Genomic DNA, 27,424 nt, shown 5'->3' on the forward strand with positions numbered 1-27,424 from the left:
TATTCATTTGACAGTCGTTAGAAGAATAATAAATCTCATAACGGTCCAATTCAATATGTCTTAACTCTTAAAACATATCAACATATCAACTAGAAGTCTCCACTTCCATGATCAAGACAAATCATCTTAGTTGATACGTTATAGTCTTCGCAGATGAAATGCCCAATTTCATCACTGACTACGAACTATAAATTTTGAGTTTATAACGAACTTGTGACTTATATCTTCTGTGACTAAATCACATACTATGCATCTCATGGACTATATGATAATGTCCCCTATTCATGTTACCATTATTTTAGATAAAAATAAAACAACATCATTAATCATAACATTAAGTCATACATAATGTCATACATAGCATCATACAATAGGATTTAATGGCACACATCCTAACACATAATTCATATATTCGAGAAATTATAAGGTCTACATGGTGGACAAGTGACGTGGTCTACCATTCCACTAAAAAATTTACATCTGTTTAAAATTGCTGAGTTAGAAATTTTTTTTAAACAGAAACTGATTACCGAGTCAGCAATTTTAAACAAGTGTGAGTCTTTTAGTGGAATGGTGGACAAGTGACGTGGTCCACCAGAGGACTATATAATTTCTCCATATATTCCTTGTGCAAGCTGTGACTTCTTTTTATTCTTTGCCTAGCACATCAGTTTAACGTTCTTTTTTTTCAGCTGAATAAGCACATCATTTTAATTGGGTGCCAAGAGACCTAGAAAAACAATATTAGCCCAAGCCCAAGTAACACCCGCAAAACAAGCACATGCAAGACACACACAAGAAAAAAAAAATCCTTAGCCGATTTTAACTAGTCTAGGAGGCTAGGAGCAGCAGAACACCCACACAAATCTCACATCACGCAGCAAGACACAAATAATAGAGAAAAAAAAAACTAGGAGTGGGCGGGGTTGGGCAGACGGCAGCGGAAGCAAACCAAACCAAAGCAGACCAGATCAACACCACGCCACCACTACCACTCCACCGCTGCACCACCCATATTTGGTATTTATATTTAATCTCTCTTTTTTTGGATGATAATATAATATTTTATCCCTCTCATATATGAATGAATCTCTAGAGACTAGTGCTTGGTTGATTTGATGATATGAGTTGTGAAAATAGAAAGAGGGGCAATGAGGTAGAGGTGAGATTGAGAGCTCCACATTCTTCGAAAATAGAATAGAGAAACTGAGAAAGAGAGCTTCTGACTCTACGTTTCTCTTTCTCTTTTTAATATAGCTAATAGTAATAATTTTTTAATAGATAATAAATGTGAGTATCGAGTCTTGTTACCCTTGTACTGTTTGATAGATAATAGCTTCTGCCATGGCCTATGTAATAATTTTATTTTTATTTTTATTTTTTGTAAATAATTAAAGAGATTATTTGTAATTTTGAAATTTATTAGTTAGTTGTTGAGTGCTTGTGTGTATTTGTCTTTGTTGATGGTTTATTAATACTACTAGTTAGGGTTGCATGTGCAAGCCTCGTGCTGCTCCTTTGTTTTACTAAAAATATTATATTTTTCATTAGATAACACAAAACCACAAGGTTTTGTACTAAAAAATGCATAGATAATACTAATTTCTTAATCTTAACAAATTTTTCTACATGATTAAAATAATTACATATAAGATACGGATTTACCTATATAATTAAGTTATCTTTTTAGAGCTATACAATGTAAAAGTATAACCTAATCATTAATCACCCTCCAAAAACTTCAAAAGTTATAACAAAAACTTCCCCAAGAGCTTTTCTAAGAGCTACAATGAATATCTCCTTCTCTATTGTTGTTGTAGCACCATAACAGCAAAGCACTATAGTTCTCTCCAAGTTGTCCTTGCATTCTAAAGTTGATCCAATCTTTTCTTCTTAAAGGGATTAATTTTGAATGTTTGATCTTGAAGTTCAGCAGAAAACTTGTCACCACCATAAATCTATTATCTTACCAAGTGATATTGTCATGCCACCTGAATTGAACACAACAATCATAATCATAGTTGGTTTTATGATGGCATAACAAAAACTTAACCAACCAAAAGTCCAACATGAGGGCAATATCAAATTTAAAAAATAAGGTAAAAACCAGTGATTTAAAACACTAAAACATGAACCCAATTAAAGATTGTTCTTTTTACCCCTCTTAGTTAACAATCCCACCAAACTCTTTCTCAATGCATCCTAGAACTATTACAATCCACATATCAATAATCCACAACAAAACCTTTAGTCAAGAAAACAAAAAATAAACATTATATCTAGGACCCAAGTACTAGATAACTTATTATTATCATAAAAATATTTCATTTTGTAGTTGATTCTTATGCATGCAGCCGCATCCGGTTGGGCCTTTTCAACAGTCACAGGAATAGAAGGGTTACTCCATAACGTAACTGGCAAATTGGTCGAATTGTCTGTGCAAAAACTAATTGACTGTGCAGTAACTGACTATACTTTTGGCTGCAATGGTGGTTTGGCGGCTCGTGCCTATACTTATGTATGAGATAATAAAGGAATAACCCTTGAAGAAGATTACCCATTTCATGGGTTTCAAGGACCTTGTAACCAGCAAAAGGCAACCCAATTTCAAATCTTCCAAATAAGTGGTTGTTATAGCGAATTTGGAAGTGAGGCGGATTTACTTAAAGCAGTGGCCGGCCAGCCAGTTTCAATTGACATTAATGCTTCTAGTCGTGAATTTCAATTATATGAAAGCGGAGTTTTCACAGGACCATGTGGGGTTGAGCCAAACCATGTGGTCACTGCAGTTGGGTATGGAACGAGTGAAGATGGTATCAAGTACTGGATATTGAAGAATTCAAGGGGCACTGGTTGGGGTGAGGATGGCTATATAAGGATTCTGAAAGACAATAGTTCTTCAGGAGGTCTTTGTGGCCTCAAGCAACAAATTGTCTAGCCATTTGTTAACTGACTCAATTGATGTTAACTGACTCAATTGATGGCAAAGAAAATGCATGTACTGCTACTTGTAATGTCGACATATGAACATTGTAAAAAATAACCTGGCAGATACTGCTAGTGTTAAGTAATATAATGATTGCAAATGAAAATATTCAGATCTCTTTCACTATATGTACGTTTAATTTGTCATGGCTGTGAAAATGCATGTATTGCTACTTGTAACGTCATAATATGAATGTTCTAATAAATAAACTTTCCAACTACAGATATTATTAATTAATGTATTGATAGCTGATAAAAATCTTCAGAATTTGGCATATTATATTGGTTGTGAGACCTAAGTTAGGTCTTTTGACAAGATGACAATCTATTTGATAATTCAATAATTGGCTTTGGTGGGATTTGAAATCTAGATGTTTCTATTTGAAACACTAAAATTAATACAAGATGACCCAATTTAAAATTGATAACCCAAAAATAAAACTTAAGTACAATTTCCTACTACCTTAATCATTATACCTTAAATTCCCCAATTAAATTCAATCACTTTGTTGTAGTGACCAATGAAATATAAATAATGTCATCATTTTTCAAAGACAATAAACTCAACCATGTGGTTCATTGATCAATGCAATCACCTTATTGAACTTATTTAGGAAATCAAGAGTACCTAAAGAGCTAAACGGATGTACATAAGTTTTGCTCAAAATAGAAATGTAATAATTAATCAAATAGCAAGAGTTAACGGATAATCAAGAAAAGACAAAACCCTAATACAAATCCTATCAAAAAAAAAAAAATCCTTTCAAAGATTTGAAGCAATTAATCTATGAGAAATGTTAACGAATGCTCTTAGGGTATTGGTTAATAATCCATTTAAAGAACATTTTTAGGAGAAAAAAACAATTAATGTTTTGACAACTTTCTTCGTTTCCCATAAAAGTAATATCTAAACTTTCCTAAAATGAATTATTAACCAATGCCCTAAAGGCACTCATTAATATGACCCATTGATTAATTCAATCAAAAAAGAAATAAATGAATCAAAACAACCAGCATAAATCTTTTGGTGATTGGCGACACATAAATCTCATTGAACTAAGCATAAACCTTTGAATTAAATGAATAAAAGACTTTTACATTAATATATATATATATATATATACACCCAAAAAAAAATCTTTGAACATAAACATCGGAGCATGTGCGACAAGGTTAGTGTATATCAATACTAAGGGTATGCATGGATCAGGTTATGCTGGGCTTGAGGGGTTTTTTCAATCCAACCCACCATGGTCAATTTGAAAAATATCCAACTCAAAGCGCGTGAATTAGGTTGGACGCATGGGTTGGACAGTTTTATATATATATATATATATATATTTATATAATTGAGCATTCGAACAATATCAACAAAAATAAGAGCAAATTCATAACCTAAGAAACTTGAACAAAGCACTAAACCAACGCAAACTATTTTATTAATGCTTTAAATTTCAAACAACAACAAATTTATAATCTTATAAATTTTTTTGTAGTGCATTAAACCAACACAAATAATCAAATCAAATAGATTTTATTTGCTACCCTGCCATTTGAAAATTCTAAGTAATTGCACCATCATATACAAATTATCAAACCAAATAACATTTCATTTAATTAGTAAGATATCAAATAGTTCTATCTCAATTCAGGGCATGAGAAAAAAACTAAAAATGAACAAGTTTATTATTCTATAAAGGGTAGGATATTATATAGTTCTATCCCAATTTAGTTGATAAGCAAATGAATAAATAATAAAATCATATAATATATTTTTAAAATATATATTAAATATAGGTGGATCAAGTCAAGTTAGGTGAAATTGTGAATTTGTTGACTCACACCTAACCCGACCTACTATAAAAATAAATAAATAAACTTGACAATCCAACCCAACTCACTAACCCTTAAAAACCAACCTGATCCAATAAACAGACCTAATTTGGCACATTGGATTAGATCAAGTTGGATTTATCAGATTTTTAGGCTGGCTGCACACCCCTAATCAAGACTTTTCTAAGCAAGTATATTTTATGCTAAAAAATTTACTGTGTGTATGTATTAATGTAAGATGAAATATTTAATGCAAATATTAATCAAGCATATTTATAGCAAGAAATTTAAAATCTAAGTCTAGAAAAGTTAATTTCCAAATACATTTAATGAGGCAAGATATTTAATGAGCAATTATGTATAATTATTGACATTAGTTTCACATATTTATTATATCTTTTGTTAATGAATGCTGAAAAAAAATTGACCTTTCCTGAAATTTAATGAAATTACATTCACCTCACCTTTATTTCCAATTGTACCAACTACAAAGATCTTCCTTGATTTTCAAAATAAATTATAATAACTCTCCTGCCACTTAACAATATTAAAATCCATTAATTGAATTAAAAACATAACTCTGATATTTTTTATATTTCCACTTTTATCCTCCTTTCTAAATGAAATTCTTATTTACTTAGAACACGTTTGGTACACTGAATGTGGATTACAACAAAAATCGTAATCTTTATAACTAGAAATAAAATATGTTGTAATGGAATAACTAAACCTATTAATTCGTTTGGTAGATTCTTAAAAAATAAAAAAAATAAAAAATCCGTAGTTTGGTTATAAGTTGTAATATTGTAATAAAACTCAAGATGTATTTTAGGAAATATCTCACTTATACAATTATACTTCCTAGAAAATAATATATTTTAAATTTGAGAGAGATGAGTTATTTTTTATGATTTTTTATTTCCATAATTTTTACGTGGATATGGAAAGTTTGTTTATTTGAAAATATATTTGTAGGGGTATTGGGCCCAATAGTATATGAAGGATGGCCCAACGAAGTATTTTGGGCTGGAAACCCAAAATCCGAAGACATCAAAATGGTCGTGGACTATTTAAATATCCAAATACGTCCGAGGAGTAGATTTGTCCTCGGATTACAAAGCCGAGGACATAGGAAGAGAAGTTTAGTATCCTTGGGTTATATTATAAAGAGTCCTACAATTATGGGGATGCACAGTATACGTGGAGGGCGATAGAAAGAACGGTGGAATGTCTAAAAATAAAGCTGCTACCACCGCCCATACATTAAAAGCTCTGTAAATTGATACGCTGACTGTATAGATGGAAAGATGGGACCTGAACATCGAGCTTGGAACTTGGTCCCTAATCCCAGCGGGCTTTAGGGAAGAATGGATGGGACAAGTATCCAAAAATGAGGATTGCAACCAGGAAAGTGGAAGGTGATGAAGGGAAAGAAAAATATATAAATAGGAGGAAAGGCATACGAAGATGAGGAGGACTTTTTGAGTAGAAGAGATAGAGTCAATATTAAATGATAATCAACACTTGTATCCAAACTTGAGAAATATTATTATAAACCATCCTCGGACATTATCCGAGGACGACTTCTCAGTCTTACTCTTTGCAAACGATTCTTTGTTTTGTTCCATTGGGCCCAAAGCCCGTTCTTTTTGTAATTGTCTAAACCATCCTTGAAATCTAAATTACAAACCCATCCTCTACAAATTCATTGTGAAGAAAGGTCTTTCAAGCCCATTTTTCTCCCAGTCGTTGTTTGGGAACTTGAATTGTGTCCTTACAATATTAATATTAAAAATTATTACACCTGCTAAGGAATAGATATTACTACTCTTTTAGAGGGGGATAATTATTCCTCATTTTAAAGAATAGTTATTCATAAGGAATGACTATTCCCTACGACAAAATCATAACCAAACGATTGAATAGCTAAACCATAGGAATAAATATTATATTACAGTGTTTATTACAGTCTACCAAACATGCCCTTATATATAATTAATGGGTTAAAAAACATATATACGAAGGCATTTTTAAGCAAGTATATTGCATGATATAAATTTAAAGTTAATTCTACCATACCCCCCCCCCCTCCCAAAAAAAAAAGGGTACGATACTCACAAGTAGGTAACCTGTTATACCAAGTGGAAATACTTATATCATATCTAACCTTAATTATTTGGGCCCACTACTGAAGTCGCTTTTTTACTTACTTATAACTGCTCATAACAATAGTAATTTTTTTAAGTTATTAAAAAATTTAGATAAATCTAAAACCAAAAAAAAAATAGCATCCCAAGAAATTAGCCCAATCACAATAATTACTTTTTTCACCAAAAAAAAAAAAAAAATCAGCTTGAATTATCTTGGTTTCTTCCACAAATATTTGAATATACTAATTAACTTCCTACGTATCTCCCTTGGTAGCTCCCATCACATCCAGGGGCATAGCTCCTTATAAAATAACATAGTTGAGGTCACTTTCTTGATGCTTATATTTTTATTATTTATATATATTGTAGAACTGAAGATGTATAACCTTATGTGCTCTCTAATTGTTCTTATGCAACATCTGCAACTTAATCACAGTTATGTGTTTATTGTGGTGTCTAAGGTTGGAAATAGGGTGACTATACAATTAGCAAGTTATGCAAAAAATCCAATCCAAAGATTGTTGACAATTTTAAAATTTTCAATAAACGCTTGAATTGAAACTACAGATCTAGCATGAAATAGTCATCAATCAAGGCTACTACACCAGGTTTTATGTTTTTTAGGCATTTTCATTAGATCCACTTGTGCGAAAGTCTCCCAAATGACTGTGTCTGACACGGATATAACCACCCCAACTAAAGTGTCTGTGCAATTTTGTTTCATAAAATTATTATTACATTTGGACTCGTTTAAAACAAAAGAAACATCCCAAAAAATTTCCACAATAACGAAAATTACCAATAGAAAAGCTAAAAACAATTAAGCACAATTAACCAATTCTACCAAATTTTGAACAACCCAATCCTTTAAAAAAAAATTATCAAAATAATTTTGTCCTTAAGAGTTTGGCATTTCAACCATTAACTGCTACAAGATTATTGTCTTTATGTTTGCGTACACCTTGAATGAGAAAATCCATAACGAACTTCGCCCAATTCAAGTTTCTAATCTCTTCAACATTACGGCAAATTGAAATAAAAGACCGTTTGACATAAGGTTTTGTAGTGGGACATAATAAAGTACCCACTATAAACAGCAAAAAATAACTCACAAATTCATTTCCGGATGATTTCATCTTGTTCAACTCATCCTCTAAGAGCTTAATTGGTATATCCCCTTCCACATTTAATCCATATTGTTGGCACATATGATTTATCTTAGCTACGCTCCCAACAATAGATATATCAATCCCGTTTGATTTTATTCCTAAAATATATTCTACATCTTCAGTGGAAATCGGTAATTTCTTACCACAAATATCCAATGCACATGAATTTTGGTCAAAATGATCAATTAACCATTTGCATAAATCTCTATCCAAATTTATAAACTATAAATCCAACATGCTACCAAACCCTAACTCTTGAACGAGAGATTTTTGTCTTAGATTCAATTTGTTAACCATTAAACCAACGCAACCAAGGGTACACCGAGTATCTAATGAAACCTAAATTATAAAATGAATAAAAAAAAGGTTTTATAATGAAATTTAATACATAGTGATGCATTCTAAAAGTTTCATAGGTAAATACTTACTTTATGCGGTTTGCAAGGAATATTATGTGTTAAATTTACATAATTTTCAAAATTCTCACGTGCTTCCCTCCTGTACTCTAAGTTAGAGTCTTCATCAAGATTATTCCATTTTTTTTTGTAATCTCATTCTGAACTTGTAATTTTAGATTTTCATACTCAAGTATGATGTCCATGGATATGTGAACTAAACAATAATAATAACCTAAAAAAATATAAGTATTATTCAAATTACAGTTGTGCTTATCTTATTGACAATGCATTTAGCTTTCATCATTTCTACTTACATTTTACTAAAAATCCAAATTGAACAAAACTCACTTTCTTAAATATAACAATAGGAAAAATAAAACAAGTGAATATATAATGAATCGCATGAATCTTACTAATAAGTTATAAATGATCCAAGTGGTCTTTTCGGGGGCCTAACTTGGAGAGCATCTTGCTTTTCAACAGCATTTTGCTCTTCAATGTTCTTCACTCTCCCCATACTCCTATCACAATATAGCATGAAATAAAAACAAGGTAAACAATAACATACATTAAAAAGTAAATACGTTTCACAGTTGAAAGATCGTACAAACATTTTTTTTCACTCTAAATGGTTGATAATTCTTAAATACATTTCACGGTTGACTTTGATAATTCATAAATTCATATATTCCAATCAATGAAGTATTTACTATATAAGATATATATATATATATATATATATATATATCTTGAATCAACAAAAGCCCAAATGGATGAATAGGGTCCCTAGTAATGAGAGAAATGTAAATAGAAGGTCAGATTATCAATAATCAGAGGAGAGAACAAGATACAATACAAGCAACAATGCTGCAAACTCCTACACTCACAAATCATTAGCTTAACCTAGATACAAACATCAAAAACTTTAGCTATCTATTATACAACAATATCAAATGTCCTACCATACATCAAAATATAGATGTTGGTAACCTTGTGAGACCACTCAAAACTTTCTTTCTAGCCAACAATCTGCATCTCATATCATATGTAATAGACTTCAAAATATCAACTTCACACTTAGCATCAATGTCCATCCATAAGTGGTGAAGTGTTCCAAATCAAGCTAGCCTGTATATTAGACTCTTTAAACCCCTTGGACGTAGCCCAACTTCACCTGTCATCACAGCTTGCCAATATGCCTCACAAACAAGCATCTCCTTAGCACCTCATGACATATCCTTTTAGTAAAAGAGAAACTGACTAAAATGGTCTCCCTTGCAACCCCATTTTACTAGCCTTTCTCTTGTTGTAATTCTGGCCTTTATGGCCAGCTAGCTTATAGATGCATGCTTGGCAATATGACCTGTGAACCAAATTAGCTTGCACACCAACTAATAGCTTGTTGGTTAGTTCTTTTTGTTTTTTGAAATCTCCTAATAAAGAAAAATAAAAAAGAAATATGGATTGTGTAACAATGTTGTGTGTTGATCTTTAGGTTGAATTTGATATGTAGGTTGTTGTCTTACCTAGAAGATATGGTCTTGTTATGTAAGTCTAAATTAATGTGGACCACTTTGATACACACAATTAGGTCAAATAAGATATAAAAAGTAAAAGATAGTGATGATGTGTTAAGGCTTACACAGGGCGTGACACATAATATTCTGTTTGAGGACTCATTGATGAATTCATGAATCTTGATGTCCTTCATTGAGTGAATAAAATTTGATACCTAGCAATATTATTTTACCCGACTCTAGACATGATGGCCTTGTTTCTAGATATAATAGCCTAAAGGGCAAAACTTAGATATAGTGTAAAGATTTTTTTTTTGTTTTTTTTGTTTGAGAAACTGATGCTTTTATTAAAACATAAGAAAACTAATGAACATCAAATAGAGTAAGGGGGATAATGTCACTAAGTAAGTCTTCAACCCAAACCTGAAGTTCTAGCCCAACCCGAGATTTCTTTGCCAAAGCATCAGCAACCTTATTACAATTTCGTTTTACATGGCAGTAGTGATCCAGACAATCAACGGTGAACTGTCAAGCCCTTCGGTGTAAAAATTGATTTGTCAAATATATAAGAACTAAAACTCAAACAAGACAATAATAGCATAAACCCACAATGTTTAGAGAAATAATATAAACCCATATCAGTGTTAATCATATGTGAAAAGAGAACTTGAAGATTGTGGGTGGCACCACTGATTTCGAATGGAAGAGAAGAAGCACTGCCAAGTTGTACAGGAAGAGATGAAGCGCCGCCAAGTTGGATTGGATATGAGTGCGCCACCGATTTGAGGATGGATTGGAAGAGAAGAAGTTAGAGAGCGGTGACGATGAATTGGATTGGATGAGAAGAAGCGCCACTATCGACGCTGGGCCGCGAGCGGACGGTGATACCGCCGCCGGGCCTTCGTTCAACCACTCATCATGGCAACGCTCCCACGTGCGCAAGGGTTGTTGGAGGCCCCTCTCTCTCAGTAATGGCCTTTGCATGGTTCACGCAGAGCTTCAGGTGCTCTCTCTCTCTCTCTCTCTCTCTCTCTCAACGGAGGAGGGTAGGTATCTAAATTTGGTGGTGCGGCAACAATCTTGGCCAAGTTTTAAACGATTACCAAAGGTGAGTGAAGTTGCCACCAATCATTGGGTTTTTCTAAGGTGTGATTAGTCACCTGTTTCTAGTTGATTTTATTACCAATCCTTGGCTAAGAAAATCTCATTTTTCTTAATCTAATGTGGATGGCAAAAAATCTTGATTCTTGAGTCTGGAAGTTTGGTTACTTGTGGGGAACGTGTTAGGCACCCCTCAATGCTTGTCCAATGACAGTCCTTTGTTTTGATAAAACCTTAATTTTCAAAGATTAGCAGCAAAAAAACGATTTTGGCATTGGCTTTGCATGCATGGGGGCTTTGAGGTTTGGCTTTTGAATGGGTGTGGTCTCATTCTATGCTTTCCTAAGGCATTCCGCAAAAAAAACGGATTTCCACAACGAAAATCCGGCGACGTGTCACCTTACTTTCATGGCGAAAATTAGGCATCGCTTGCCTTAGGTGACATAAACTGTGACAATCACACCAGAAGGGACAAGCAGGTATATATATACATACATCATGCACAATGCAAGTACACAGAGCAAGAAAGTAAATGCCTACATCCCTAAAGCATGGCCCAAAATATAGATGCAGGAAAGTAAATAGGGGTCGCCATGCTCTAGAGATGAGGACAAATGGTACACGACATGATATACCTAATACAAACCATCTAAGAGAGAAAAGACGAAGGAAGAAAGGGGGGTTAGAAGAGTACATAACCAAATGGGATAAGCTAAATTCCTAAACCTACTGAACACAGCCGCTTGGTTTACATGCTTGCATTCGTACCCTTTTTGTTTGGGCCTAGGAGACCGCGCCCTAGCTCCAAGCGTCCTGCTCCATGTGTGTACATGCAAAGGCAAAGATAAGAAACCAACAGACATGCAATGGAAGGGAAAAAGGTGCGTAGATAATGCTTAAAGGGTACAAAGCAAACAAGCATGATAGATATGGCAAGCATAGCATGTGACGGGAGACATGACAAGCAAGGGTAAACAGACAAGCAAGCAAGCAAGAAAGCAAACAAACAAACAAGAAAGAAGACAAACAAGCAAAAGCCACACAAAAGGTGGTGTCCACGAGGGACAAATGTAGGTCTGGATCGAATGTCCATAGCTTCATTGTGTTGAAGTATGGACGACACACTAATAAACAAGACTCATGCATGGACATGTAAGCAAGCGTGTGAAGATGCATAGAAAGCCAACAAGTGGCACAAACAAGCATGGTAAGCATATCATTGCACGGAACGGAAAATGGGGAAGGTATGCACGAAGCAACCCGGCATCCGGATATGCCTCCCAAATGGTTACACCCAAACAAGGCCTCATGGGCGTCGGATGTAACCACACAACCACGAACTCGCTAAGGGTGTCAAGCATGGCAAAGCCTAAAACTAGAGAAGCTAACACAAGCATGAAGCATATAAGCAAGCAAGCATAAATATGCAAATGGGATGATCCAAACCCTTCGATATGGGCCAAGGTGTATGGATGAGGACCAAGACCATAAGGTTGAGATCAAATCCAAACCAATTGGCCAAAACACAAGATAAAAGAGATAAAGCGACAAAATGGCTACAATAGCACGTGGCATGACAAACATAGCCTAGGTGTAGGCACACAAACATGGCATGAAGTGCACAAGCACATGGAAGATGGCATAAAGCATGTAGAGAATATAATCCAAGCACATAAGCATGTGAAAGCATAGATCAGCCTATAGGCATAGGAACATGCGTGTAAACATGTGGATCCTAGCACACAAGTATGGAAGAGCGTGAATCTAAGCATACAAGCATGTGAAGACAAGGATCTAGCCCTGTGATACGGAAACATAGGCATAACACACATGGATCCAAGCAAAGCATAGCCAAAACATCATACAAGCATGTGAGCATGTAACCCTAACATTAACATAGAGCAAAAGATGAAAAAAGCATGCGAAAACATGGCATAAAACATAAACACGTAGATAGAGACAACTAGCATATGAATGAGCATGCGGATCTAGCCAAACAACACATCGAAAAGAAAGATCTAGGCACAAACACATAGCACAAAGCATAAATACATAGATCGGAACAAATAACATGTGAGCAAATATAGAAAAATGGATCTAAGTTAAGAACATGCTAGAAACAAGATAAAGCAAGAAACATACTAGAAAAACCCATAAATCATGTTATTAAGGCAAAAAGAGCAAGAAACATGCTAGAAAAAAGATTTGGAAGGTTAAGGGTGTGGATGGCTACCATCCACACCCCTAAACCCCAAACCATAGGTGTAGTACCAAGGAAAAGAAGATTGGATGCAAGAACACTACCTTGTATTTTTGGGGAAGAGAGAAGAATCAAGAGTCTTTGATGTGTTTTTTGTGTTTGGAAGGGGGAAAAATGTAGAAAAACCAGGCAGAGAGCAAAACTCAGAAAAAATGATCCTCCCCCTATCTGAAGGGCGCCTAGGGCTTTTTATAGCCCCAGCATGAATTTCAAGATGGCAGCCCTTGTAGGGCCGCCACCTTGAAATGGCCATGGATGGGGTTGATCTTGACACCCCTGGAAAGATTTTGACTTCCTGTTTCCGAAAAGATATGGAACTTGAAAATCTAACAGTCAAATCAAAAGTTATGGCTCCTGGAAGTTAGTGGTACATCGATCGGTGCGTTATCCCAGCTTTCGTGATATCTCGGTTGTTCTAACTCCGATTTCAACCTATGAATAGTCGTTAGAATGAGAATTTTATAATCTTCACAATGGTATTGGTTTCAACTCGTTCTGACGGCCAGATCATAATTAGGGTTTTTAGGCCCACCCGAGGTCAACTTCGAGTCAAACTTGGTCAAAGTTACTAAAAGTCTCCAAGAAGCTCAGGTTTGATGTAAAACTATGAGAAATGTTGTTTTGTGGGGATTTTGATCTTCGGTCAACCTATGGCTAACTATGGGCATTTTGGTCATTTTAGCTTAACAAGGCACTTTGAGTGCTTTGGTGTTCGAACGGGTTGCGCCATGTCATTCTGGATATTCTCACGACCCCATGGAGAGAAAATAATATTTTTAGATTTTTTGGGGTCCGGCACGTAAATTAAGGGTGGACAAAATACGGTATCAACAGCCACCGATTTGAGGTTGTAGGTGCGCCACTGCCTGGCTCTTCTATTATGGGTGTGGTTTTGTTTAGCAGCTATCTAGTTCTTGTGGTTGGATTGGAGGAGAAGAATCTAGAGAGGCAAACGTGAGACAGAGTAAGGAGCAAACGAAACTAAGGTAGAGAAGCAAACGGGAGACAGAGGAAAAAAGCGTCGATGAATGTTATTATTTTTTGTTTATATATAAAACCTATTTAACCTATAACTAATATCCTTTTAAATTACATGAACGGTCAAGATCAAAACAATATTAAATTAATGGTTCAGATTTAGGTGGATAGCATAATAGACATTATGTGAATTTAATGAATAATAGACATTAAATTCACATAATTATTATATCTTTTGTTAATGAGTGCTGACAACAAAATGTGAAAATTTTGCAATGACCTCTCTAAAGGTTTACTGAAATTACATTAACCTCCCCATTATTTCCAATTGTACAAAAACATTTCTTACTCTTCAAGATAACTTACAATCACTCTCGTGTTACTTAACACTGTTAAAATACATTAATTGATTTGAAAAAATAATTAAGAGAATTTGTATATTTTCATTTTTATCCTCATTCGTAAATAAAATTCTCATTTTCTTATCTATAATTGATGGGTTAGGAAGTATAAAGATAATTTCTTCTAATCAAAAGCCAATGACAAACAAATATATATATATATATATATATATATATATATATTTCTAAATGTCTTGAAATCATTATTGTTAATATTCAAAATTGTCAATCAAAGAAATATAAGATTCCCTGCCATAACACTCCTCTCAAAAATATCATCAAAAACCTCTCGGTGGAGTACTATTTTTTTCTACATAAAAAAATTGAGCCCAATTGGAGCTACCCACAGAACTGCAGGAAGCATCATTGGTCGTTAAGTTTCAACGATTTGCTTTCCTTGCTTACAAAAACTACTGAAGGCCAAAGGAGGAAGGTATTTTGGAGGAAACTGCCTAAATTGTAATCTTTCATCATTGCCAATTATGAATCGCTAGGCATGATACAGTGAGGAAAAAACTCAATGCTATTGTTTGGCTGACGCCAAAGTCATTGGCTAAAAACATCAAAATTCTTCCTATTTTTTTTGAGGAATCTTAAATTTTTTTTATGGGCTATTTTGAATCTTGCAAGATTGATTTCTTGAAAATTTCTTATTTTTGTTTGTTAAATCTAAATTAAAATTTTTTTTTATATCTTTTCTTCTTTTTAACCAATTAATTATAGGAGAATGAGAATTTTATTTGAAAAGAATGGTAAAAGTGGAAATACACAAAATTTTCTTCTTCTTTTTTTCAAATTTTGTTAGTGCATTCAACGTTCCTAACCTATCAGGAGGTGAGTATAGTTTATATTGAAAAAAATATGGAAGTTTGTGTACAATATGAAACACAAAAGAGGTTAGTATATTTCAATAAAACTTAAAGGGGCACATTCAACGTTCCAGAACTTCAATGCTTCTTTTGATGTATTTGATGCAGACGTGGATGAGGATTTAGATTGTGGTGGAGACCACTGCATTTGGACCGCACAAGAAGATGGATTCTACTTATTACAAATACACCGCAATGAAAATGTAAAGAAATAAAGGCAATTAAAAGTTTACCTATCCAAATAAATAAATAAAATTAAGAATAAGCAAAATTTATATGAATTTTGTGACATACCTAAAGTGTTTGTCTCATGACATCAATATCGGCTCGTCTATTCTCTTTCTTTTTATTTACTTTCTTAAGAAATTTACCCTCTCCTTAAATGAGATCTGCATACTACTGTTCGATATTCATGTTCTTGTAATTTCAATCGACAACAAAGTCACATCTAAGCATAGTAAGAGTATTTGTGGATTTCATATATGTAGAAGAATCAACTATAAAGCTGAAAAACGTAGATCTTTATGTACTTTTTCTTAGGGAAGATGTCAAGGAGTTGCTTTGGAGGACATAAAACGGTATTTTGTCATCCAACTTTGGGTTTCATAAGTGGACTTGCAAATGGTCAAGGAATAGTTGCAAGCACAAGAGAGCCGATGAGATCATGACATGTTCAATTGCAATAAATCGAATAATCGATACTTTTTTTTGTTTTTTTTTTGTTTTTGTGAAAGTTTCAACCTATGATGTAGGTTCCTAATGATAATTTTTTATCATCAAACCAAGACACCAATCGGTTTTTGGTGTAAGCAGGGATTGAATCTCGGATCTCTTATTCAACCATCAGAGATTTTACGAGTTGAGCTAACTGGAACTCACATTGAACAATAGATACTAATTTCCTTGACTGTCATATTTAATAGATTTAAAAGTTACAATTTACCTATAAGAAGAAGAAGAAAAAAAAAAAACCCAATTTCATCTAGTTTAACCATATTTTTTATTTGGTGCGAAAATTATAATAAATAAACTCATTAACCTTGTAGAAAAATCATCTTGTAGCCCTTACAAATCAAGTTCCCATTTTTAAAAAAAAAAAAAAAAGGTAATCTCCAAAATTATTATTTTTATAACCCAAAGTATCATGGGACAAATTTGCTGCCCACAATATTTGTGTGGGAGAGATTATTGTATAAGGGCATTTCCAGCAATCAAATTTTTTATCTGTTCTCTAAATAACTTCATTCTTTTATTGTTTTACCCCTTTATTCTTTAACACTCCTCTTACTTAAGAGATTTTGACTCAATAAAAATGAGGTGACATAGAGGGAAGACGATTTTTTATGTTATTATCTTGTATTTGAGTCAAGGATTTTATAGTAAACCTGAGTGTGGTGCGAAGCTAGTGTTATTTTACTGCTGGAGTAGAAATATGGGGTTTCAAATAAGGTATTGAATTTAAATGCCGATTGGGAAAAAAAAAAAAGAACTCATTTTTCCAAAGATTGAATGGTGATTAAGAAATTTGACCAATGAAAATCTCTATATTGCACTTTGCACCTACTTATCCATAAGTTCACATGGTCACTTGTGACATGTCAAGCTCATATATGCAGCTTTTACATGGAATACTAAGACCTGCTATAACAAACGTTTTGCCCTCCAAAGCACAAAACTGAAACTTACCCCCACTAAATTCAAGAGTCCAAATCTTCTATCCCACTCTTCCTGCTCCACTATATACTCCACACAAAAAAATATGCCACATGTGCATCTATTTTATTAAATGCTAAATTTATGCCTTCTATTATTTCAATTTTCTAAATATGATGGATTATTTATTTATTTATTTTAGAAAATTGAAATAATAGAAGGCATAAATTTAGTATTTAATAAAATAAATGGACATGTGGCATATTTTAATTTGTGGAGTATATAGTGGAGCAAGAAGAGTGGGATAGAAGATTTGGACTCCGAAATTCAATGGGTTTAGACCATGAAAAAAACTTGGAGACAAATCATGTTTACTTGGTATTGGTGAATCCATTTCTTTAGGGAGTGTTTATTTGGAGATGAAATAGGGTGGATGGAAAACTTTGGAGAAAAAATGGGAAGGAAAACCTTTTTAGAGTATGTTTGGTTGGGTGGAGAGAAAAGAAAATAAAATGGTAGGGCCCAGGTGTTTTCTTTCCGAACCCACCAAAAAGTTTTCTCTACAAAATGGAGAGAAAATTGAAGGGAGAAAATGAGTCTGCTTAATGGATGAAAATGCCCATGTGCACTTGCAGTCTTTTTTTTTTTAGTTCCTTGCCTGGGCACATTGCCTCTGCCAATTTTCTTTCTTTTTTGTTTTTTCTTTTCCTTTCCTGGGCACGTTGCCTCTCCCAATTTTTTTTTCTTTTCCTTTCCTGGACATTGCCATCTTACTTTCTTTTTTAACTAGACATAATTTTTATTTTCTAATAAATTGGGTGATTGCTTCTTCTTTTTTGTCACTTTTTTTTTAATTATCCATCATTTTTTAACTAGGGTATATAAGTAACTTTATACAAACTCACTTTTTTCATCTTTCTACTTTTCCACTCTCAACCAAATAAAAATGAGAAAAATTAAAATATTTTCTATCCTTCCACTTTTCCATCCTCCTATAATTTTCTATCCTCTCACTTTTTCACCCCTCCAACCAAACAAACCCTTAGAGTACTTGTCCTTGATGTTTTTGTCTTTATCAAAATGTTGCTTCTCTTTGGCTTGGTGTTCTCGATTAAAGAAAATATTAATAAATTGTCCAACCCCTTTTCAAGTGATACTTCATCTTCATCTCCACTGGTCATAATGATGAGAAATTCCTTTCTCTCTCAAGTTCCAGCCATGACTTTTCAGGATTTTAGCCAAATGACAAAACTTAGGTACAGTACTTTAGGTACAGTACTTTAGGTACTGTACTTTAAGTTCCCCTTTTAAGATTCAACCATGCGGTTATTTAACTAAAAAATACACTTTCATCTTATAAGAAAAAAATCACATGACAGAATCTTAAGGGAAGAAACTAAATAACAGCACCTAAGTCTGCCTTTAGCCAAATACCTATATTTTCTTCTTTGTTTGCTAAAGAGGAGAAACCAATATGACATGGCACGAAAATGAGATGATGGCAAATCTAAATATTTCCAAAAGAAAAGAAGGATTTTTTCTCTCTTTCCTTAAATAATTTTTAAAAAAAATTTCATTAATGGGAAAATTATAAATAAATCATTTTAGAAAAGTTTTGACACCATTTTTATGAAAAATATAAATAAAAAAATTGTAAAAAAATTAATTATTTTTTTCTTTTCTCATAAAATTTTTTTAAAAATAACCCTTAGGATATTCATTAACTTTTCCAAAATTTAGATATATATATAAAGTGAGCCTAGCTGTTTCCATTTAATGTTTTTATTTTAAAAAGCTTGGTTCTTTAAAGAATATGTGTAGGCTACATGACCTTGTAGTTTAGAAGCCTAAATAATTCGATTGGCTTATATTTGGGCATTTCCTCCAATTTTGTTTGAGTATGCGTTTAGGTTATGATTAAAAATTAAAATTATTTCACTATTCAGCTTATTTTTGCTACTATTTATGGCCCCCACTGCACTTTTTGACATTATTCATGGGCTCATTATACTATTTCAATTAACTTCTACTTTTATTTACAGTATTTTCAACAATAATTTTTCAGTTTCAGCAAAATAAGCGGTATCCAAACACACAATAAATATGAGATGTTATTGGGAAAGCCTATTATTTGAGGAATAAAAGAAATGATGTGGGCCATGAGACTTGATTCATTGAAGTAAATATATGGGTTTGAGTCTAAGAGCATCCACAGCAGTGAATCTATTTTGCCTACTCATTTTATCTATTTTGTCTATTCATTTTACAAAACATCCAGCAGCAATAGATCTATTTTAGCTTTCAACACAATAAAATAATACTATCCTCTAAGCATGCGCTCACACGCGTGCTCAGAGATTCTTTTTTTTTTTTTAGTAAAATTTAATAATTTGAATCAATTATAATTTTGATATTTAGTACAAACGCATAATACTCATCACAACCCTAAGTTTTTTTTATGATTGGAAAATGTAGTAATCTCAAATTATAATTGATGCAAATTATTAAAATTTTACCCAAAAAATAGTAAACGTGGGTTTCTAAAAATTTTTTTTTTTAAAAAAAAAAGACTTTTTACCGTGGGTTTAAAAAAAAAAATCTGATAATTAAAAAAATAAAGAAAGAGAAAAGTTTAAACATGAAGTTTGTTTCTAAATAAGTGGGTTAGTGGGAAAGTGATCCTATTTTGTAGGCAATGTTTTAATGGGAGTTAAAGATGTATTTTTACTTTGTTGTCCTTTAATTCTGTCTTTACTTAAATCTAGGGAAATAGAGATATTTTGGGAAAAAAAATCCGGTCCAAATAGGGGAAACCCCTTAAATAATAGTATAGATAAACATCACAATAAAATAATACATCTACTACAATAAAATAATACATCGCACTACCAAAATACATCCATAGCACCAACCACGACCACCTCCACCATCAGCCACAACCACACCCACAACTACCACCACCACCAGTCCACAGCAAGGAAAAAAAAAACCACCAACCCAAATCCCCAATCTTTTTCCTCAACCTAGACCAAACAAAATCACCAATCACAAACAAAATCAAAAATCACCAATCACAGACCTGGACTTCGGTGGGGAGGACGGTGTCGGCATGGGTCGGCGAGCTGGGTCAGCGAAAGGAGTGGGTCGACGAGCTCCATGGGTTTCCCAGTCCAATCCTCTTCCCTCACCATTGATCACTCACTCTCTCACATGAACCTCGCATCATTTTCGTTACTCTTCTCTCTCTCTCAAATGCATTTGAATTCCCGAGCTTAGTTTTGCCTTTTGGTAGCTGAGAAAGCGAGAGGGAAAATAAGTAAAAAACGAGATAATTTTAAAGGATTGGATGGGCCGGCAGCGTTGTTTTGAGCAAATGCAACGAAGACAAACCGAGATAAAAATGAGATGTTGTTCTGAGCAAATGCAATGAAGACAAACCGGAGAGAAAGAAAAACCTAGAACCCAGATGGGTCAGGTGGCGTGGGGAGATGGGTCGGCGGTGTGGAGGGAGAGAGAAAAAAATGAGAAGGAAAAAGGAAGAAAGAAGGGAAGCCGGAGAGAGAGAGAGAGAGAGAGAGAAAAAAGATAAAATATTTTTTTAATGAGAGAAGAGAGAGAAGTATAATAATTTTTTTTTTAACTATAGCATCATTGCTGTAGCATGCATTTCAAATATTAGTGGTGCTAAAAATAGCAATATAGCTATTTAGCACCACTATTACTAATGCTCTAATGTGTGATACAAAAGAGAGACATGAGCTACAAGCATATTTCATGAAATAGATTTCCTACTTGCTTCATTTTCGGAGTTGTTTGTCTGCTTCATTCTTTTTTCCCGTATTTTTTTAATTCTTTGAATAGATTGTCTCTTTGTCATAAGGTAGGTAGTCCACATAATTCATATATTCCTCGTGCAAGCTGTGACTTCTTTTTATTCTTTGCCTGGCACATCAGTTTAACTTTCTGTTTTTTTCGGCTGAATAAGCACATCAGTTTAACTGGGTGCCAAGAGACCCATGAAAACAATATTAGCCCAAGCCCAAGTAACACCCGCAAAACAAGCACATGCAAGACACACACAAGAAAAAGAAAAGGAAAAAAAAAAAAAAAATCCTTAGCCGATTCTAACTAGCCTAGGAGGCTAGGAGCAGCAGAACACCCGCACAAATCTCACAACACGCAGCGGGCGGGGTTGGATGATAATATAATATAATCTCCACCACTCCAAACCAAACCAAAGCAGACCAGAGCAGAAGCAGAGTAGCACTCCACCACTCCACCGCAGCACCACCCAAATTTGGTATTTATATCTAATCTCTCTTTTTTTGGATGATAATATAATATTTTATCCCTCTCATATATGAATGAATCTCTAGAGACTAGTGCTTGGTAGATTTGATGATATGAGTTGTGAAAATAGAAAGAGGGGCAATGAGGTAGAGATCAGATTGAGAGCTCCACATTCTCCGAAAATAGAATAGAGAAACTGAGAAAGAGTGCTTCTGACTCTAATAGTAATAATTTTTTAATAGATAATAAATGTGAGTATCGAGTCTTGTTACCCTTGTACTGTTTGATAGATAATAGCTTCTGCCATGGCCTATGTAATAATTTTATTTTTATTTTTTGTAAATAATTAAAGAGATTATTTGTAATTTTGAAATTTATTAGTTAGTTGTTGAGTGCTTGTGTGAATTTGTGTTTGTTGATGGTTTATTAATACTACTAGTTAAGGCTGCACGTGCAAGGCTCGTGCTGCTCCTTTGTTTTACTAAAAATATTATATTTTTCATTAGATAACACAAAACCACATGGTTTTGTACTAAAAAATGCATAGATAATACTAGTTTCTTAATGCTAACAAATTTTTCTACATGATTAGAATAATTACATATAAGATACAGATTTATCTATATAATTAAGTTATCTTTTTAGAGCTGTACAATGTAAAAGTATAATTTAATCATTAATCACTCTCTAAAAACTTCCAAAAGTTATAACAAAAGCTTCCCCAAGAGCTTTTCCTAGAGCTACAATGAATATCTCTTTCTCTATTGTTGCTGTAGCACCATAACAGCAAAGCACTATAGTTCTCTCAGGTTGTCCTTGCATTCTGAAGTTGATCCAATCTTTTCTTCTTAAAGGGATTAATTTTGAATGTTTGATCTTGAAGTTCAGCAGAAAACTTGTCACCACCATAAATCTCTTATCTTACCAAGTGATATTGTCATGCCACCTAAATTGAACACAACAATCATAATCATAGTTGGTTTTATGGTGGTATAACAAAAACTTAACCAACCGAAAGTCCAACATGAGGGCAATATCAAATTTAAAAAATAAGGTAAAAACCAATGATTTAAAACACTAAAACATGAACCCAATTAAAGGTTGTTCTTTTTGCCCCTCTTAGTTAACAATTCCACCAAACTCTTTCTCAATGCATCCTAAAACTATTACAATCCACATATCAATAATCCACAACAAAACCTTTAGTCAAGAAAACAAAAAATAAACATTATATCTAGGACCCAAGTACAAAAACACAGCACTAGAGCTAGTTTGGTTATTTAAATAGAAGTTTTCATTTTTCAAAAATCAAATCAACAAATTAAGCCACAACCCAACTCAAGTTAATAAAACCAACATCAAGCTAATTGGAATAGCTATATAATTTAACACTAACAGTACACGGTAATAGTTCCAAAAAGCTATTTACAGAGCCTACACAAACAGCAGAAAGCTATCACACACAAGTCACATATCAGACAATTTTCCTAGACTCAAGCAACAGACCTTGCATGGACTACTCACTAACAACTCTCCAAAATCAATAATCTCTAAGAAAAATTCAGCAAAAAAATGATGACATGATTAGGTTAATTGACTTCTATAATGCTAGAAAATATGCATGTTTTTCTTATAGTTCTCGCAAATGAGTAAGATTTTTAAATTCAACAGGCTAAACTCCCATTAGATTGAGATCCTTGAGCTGGCTGTCATACCAAAGAAAAGAATGAAAGCAGTACAAAAATTTAAGGAGTGTATGAAAGAAGCATGCAATCACTAATCTATAAGTATCGGTACATACAAGAACTACCAATTTCATTAACATTTCAAACTCTGTTTTAAATTGTTCAAGGTGTAGTCTAAACATTTCAAACTCTGTTTTAAAAGTACCTGTCTCAATCCGTCTGCATCCATGAATGTTCTTCTAACTACATTCAAAGTTCCAAATACCATTAGAATTCTACTAAGGCCTCAAAAACAAAGAAAAAAACCAAGAACTGTTCAGAGCTTGGCACTTGAATATGTTATACACATCAAGAATTAAAGTTCCTACAAATCCATTAAGAAAAAAAAAAAAAAAAACCGAATCATACAAAGATAAAAAACGAACCAGTAAATGATACAAAGCATAAAAATTGAACACCTGGCAAAATTGTATTTCTAAAAAAAAAAAATTTGAAAATCCAAATCAGAATTGAACAATTTAACTTCATAACCTCTGAAAACTCCAAGAAATTCACAATAACAATAGAAGAAAAAAAAAAAAAACATTTAAGGGTCTCATCATTTGCAGTCAGATCTTCCTATGTTGATACGGTACTCTTTCTATGTATATACAACCACAGGGAGAGAGACCTTTATTCAGAAATCATGCCCCCAAAACAATACACCAAAAGCAAAAAACAACAACCGCTACATCTTCTTCATCCGAACATTTAGTAGTTAAAATTTTAAGAAATGAAACCAAAGAGAATAGAAAGAAGAAAAGAAGCAAACCAGAGACAAAGATAATTTTTTTAGAGAGAAAAATACCTGAAGTGTGATTTGAGTAAAAACACCAAACCCGCCCCACTCTCCATCTCTCAGATTTGTCTAAAGAAAAGAGTGAGATCATTCTTTCTGTATTTTCTCACCAAGCCTCTCTCTCTCTGCTGGCCTCTCTCTTCTTCAAGCAGTACGTAGCCCACTCCCTGAGGCAGAAGATATTTTATTTCTCTCCCAGTTTTGTCTTTGTTTGGTTTCCCACTAAAACCTCACCCAAATGCACCATTTTACTCACCAAAACTTGAATAAACCAAAATACTATAGATAGAGCTATTCACTCTTTTTATATAGTTAGTAGAAATGTTTGGAGTTTCATAATTTTTTTTTTTTGTTTATACTTTTGCCCCCTTAATTCCAAGTCTTGGCTTCGTCCTTGCAAGGAAGGATAAGAAAATGAGGGTAAAAAGTTTCAAATACTTGTGTCACATTGAAATAAGATTTTGCAAATGTTTTGCACTATCCAATTGATTGAATGGAGGTAAGTTCTATGATGGATGCCAATGAACTGTGGAACTTCAGTACATAAGAATGGGTGGAGGGTGAGGTTCTAGGGTTAAAAATAAAAATTTCTAGGGTGAATGTGTAACTTACCAATTATATAAAGAAAAAAGAAGTTGATTTGGTCTCGCCTCTTCCTCGTAGAAAGACAATTAAACAATTCCCAATCATGGGCCTTATATGAATAGGTGTTTCTAATGCAAAGAAAGAGGAGATGTTAGCATATCTAAATTAACCATGGCAAGTAGGAAATCTTTCATCCAATTTCCTTCATTGTATGTTAGGTCTTTGGTTCTCACCAAATAGAAATCTTTGCTTATGAAAGTTCTTCGGACATCTCTAGCGTTATGGTGTAGTTGATATCTAAGATTAGATGTCCTTCATTTCTAATTTTTAATAAGCATGCCAGCATCAATTTATCACCATATATTTTGTTCACAGTTTGTCCCAATCTTAGAAAAGGAGGAGGGATGTGATAGGTTGATGGCTAGCATAAAATTTAGTCCCTATTATAATGAATGGATTTTTTTAAGGCTTTGTTGTTACTGTATAAGGACTGATTTCATTGGAAGATGTGGACAAAGGATTTATCATTGAAAGATCAAGCCTATATAGATAATCCATTTAGCAGCTACCTTTTCATGGCATGGAATCTTTTGAAGGATGAGAGTTTAATGTCTTTTATGAATTGGATGCATGATTGCTCCTAATTTACCTGGTTCATTGGGATTAGAAGGTTGCCTGGGGAAAAGTTGCATTCGTCCGACAAAGGCAATTAAATTTTCCGTCTACTTGGACCCAAATTTTGAGTTTTGATAAAGGAGTTAAGACATTGTAACATCCATGAGTAGTAGGTAGCGCCAATTGATGTATTATGAGGGGAAATAATCTAAGATAGTTGGCAATGTACAAAAAATGCAACACACAAAAGGAATGCGTGAATTTGTTGAAGTGAATAGCTGCTAGGTGTAAAGCTGATAAAGGACAAAATGAATATGAGTTGAAGTTGTCTAAAGGTAAAAAGGAAGCTCAAAATGAATGTGGGTTAGGCCATGACCAAACATGATTGCCGAGGATCAGATCAAGGTCATGGCCTTAGATAGGATTAGCCAATCCTAAGTGGTTAGAATGAAAGCTTTGTTAAGCATTTTGAAGTTTCCTTCGAAAATTAAGCTTCCTTAAAGATATAATCTTGGGTGTGAAGTTTACCTGTATTTCCGTATTTGATTTCCTACATTTTGTTTCTGTTTCTCTGTGATTTTTTATTTGTATTTGTTTTAAGTATAGTCTGTTCATCATTGTGAACATGATGTACTTTTTCATTAATGAAAATATCTATTACCTATAAAAATAAAAATCAAATGTAGCAAATAACAAGTGCGGGAGGTTTATTTGTTTTTTTCACTTTGTTTTGGGTGGCTAGGGAAGGGGAGATGCAACGTCTTGTGCATGGATGATTTTCCGTGTTTCATGTGGACATGCTTCTGAGCTTGAGTCTATTTCCTTGCATTATTTTCTTATTGAATCAGCTGTGTATTTTGTTATGGTTACCTTTCAAAATAAACTTGCATTTTGCCTCTGTAATAGTTTTATGCATGGGACTACAACTGCTATCTACATGAACTGGTATCTACTTAAGAAGTAGTGATCTACGAACATACAAGACTCACTTCACTAGCATAAGTTCTTAACAGTTGAATTTAATGTCTCAAGTTCCATAATTTGAGATATTTCTTACTGTATGAATTTCATAATACCCCATCTTATGGTTAAATTGGTGAATTATCTATGGTTTTAAACTTAAAAATGAGCATCAGGTCAAAATCTCCAAGCATGAATTTTGTATATGATCCTATCTATTTTGCTCTTAGTATACAGTCTTAACTAATTAAGAAGTCTTAGGAACGGTTTTCTAAACATGTTTATATCTCTCTTTGGGTATTGACAGTGCATAGGGCAAGGAACATCTGATAAGCATTAGCAAATGGCTACTTTTAGTTACTGCAATTTGGAATCCATCCAAAAACCTCAAGAAACATCTGATGATAATCATATGCCAATGGATGCTGCTGGTAACTCTAATTTGGAACCCGTCCAAAAGCCTCAAGTCATATACCGCTGTAAGAAATGTCGGAGAATAGTTGCTGTACAGGAGAACTTAGTTCCTCATGAGCGTGGTAAGGGAGAATCATGCTTTAAATGGCAAAAGGGAAGCGGTGATGCCTTGAAAAAGGAAAAGGAACCTGTTGAGTGCACCTCCATTTTTGTAGAGCCAATGAAATGGATGGAAACAGGTGATTTTTAAGTTCTTATACTAATTTATTTCTGGACATATACATGTTCATAAAATAATAGCATAACACGGTTTTGGAATTGGCCAGTACAAGAAGGTAATGTGCAAGAGAGACTTCTGTGCATGGGTTGCAATGCCCGCTTGGGTTACTTCAACTGGGCAGGTATGCAATGCAGCTGTGGAGCTTGGGTTAATCCTGCATTTCAACTTCACAAAAGCCGACTAGATGAGTGCTATCTATGAAACAAGCCACTCTTATGACTTAACAGCATAGTGAAAATTCTAGTTAAGAAAGTGAGAGATTTGAGCTTTTGTTTTGTTGGTAGTTGTATATAGTTCATGGAAATAACTTCTTTTTTTCTTCTTTTTGTCTGCAATAGTTTATGAAAGCTTCATATGTCGATTTCTCGGTAAATACTTGCCACTTGAGTGGAAATATGCTATAATTGGTGATTAAATTGTTAAGAGTAATTACTTTTTAGTAA

At 33.6% G+C, this 27,424-nt stretch overlaps 1 protein-coding gene across 2 annotated transcripts; it reads left to right on the forward strand.

The window, feature by feature from the left end:
• The first annotated feature begins 908 nt into the window (after positions 1 to 908).
• On the forward strand, positions 909 to 27,424 carry LOC142636678 (putative inactive dual specificity protein phosphatase-like At4g18593). Of its 2 annotated transcripts, none has more exons than XM_075810959.1 (4): positions 909 to 951; positions 21,539 to 21,614; positions 26,595 to 26,940; positions 27,028 to 27,424. In XM_075810959.1, the coding sequence occupies exons 3-4, from the start codon at positions 26,631 to 26,633 to the stop codon at positions 27,180 to 27,182; spliced, it is 465 nt and encodes a 154-aa protein (XP_075667074.1). In that variant the 5' UTR covers positions 909 to 951; positions 21,539 to 21,614; positions 26,595 to 26,630; the 3' UTR covers positions 27,183 to 27,424. The 2 variants fall into 2 exon arrangements, with proteins under 2 accessions (XP_075667074.1, XP_075667073.1); XM_075810958.1 differs by having other exon boundaries at positions 909 to 947; positions 21,540 to 21,614.

This window comes from Castanea sativa, chromosome 5 (genome assembly GCF_040712315.1).
Source record: "Castanea sativa cultivar Marrone di Chiusa Pesio chromosome 5, ASM4071231v1".
NCBI lineage: Eukaryota > Viridiplantae > Streptophyta > Magnoliopsida > Fagales > Fagaceae > Castanea > Castanea sativa.

What these genes read in the sequence shown, in the direction of transcription:
- LOC142636678 (XM_075810959.1), top strand. Translation starts at nt 26,631, where the DNA reads ATGGCTACTTTTAGTTACTGCAATTTGGAATCCATCCAAAAACCTCAA. An exon ending in AATGAAATGGATGGAAACAG is followed by an intron (nt 26,941 to 27,027) that starts GTGATTTTTAAG and finishes GGAATTGGCCAG; the next exon opens with TACAAGAAGGTAATGTGCAA.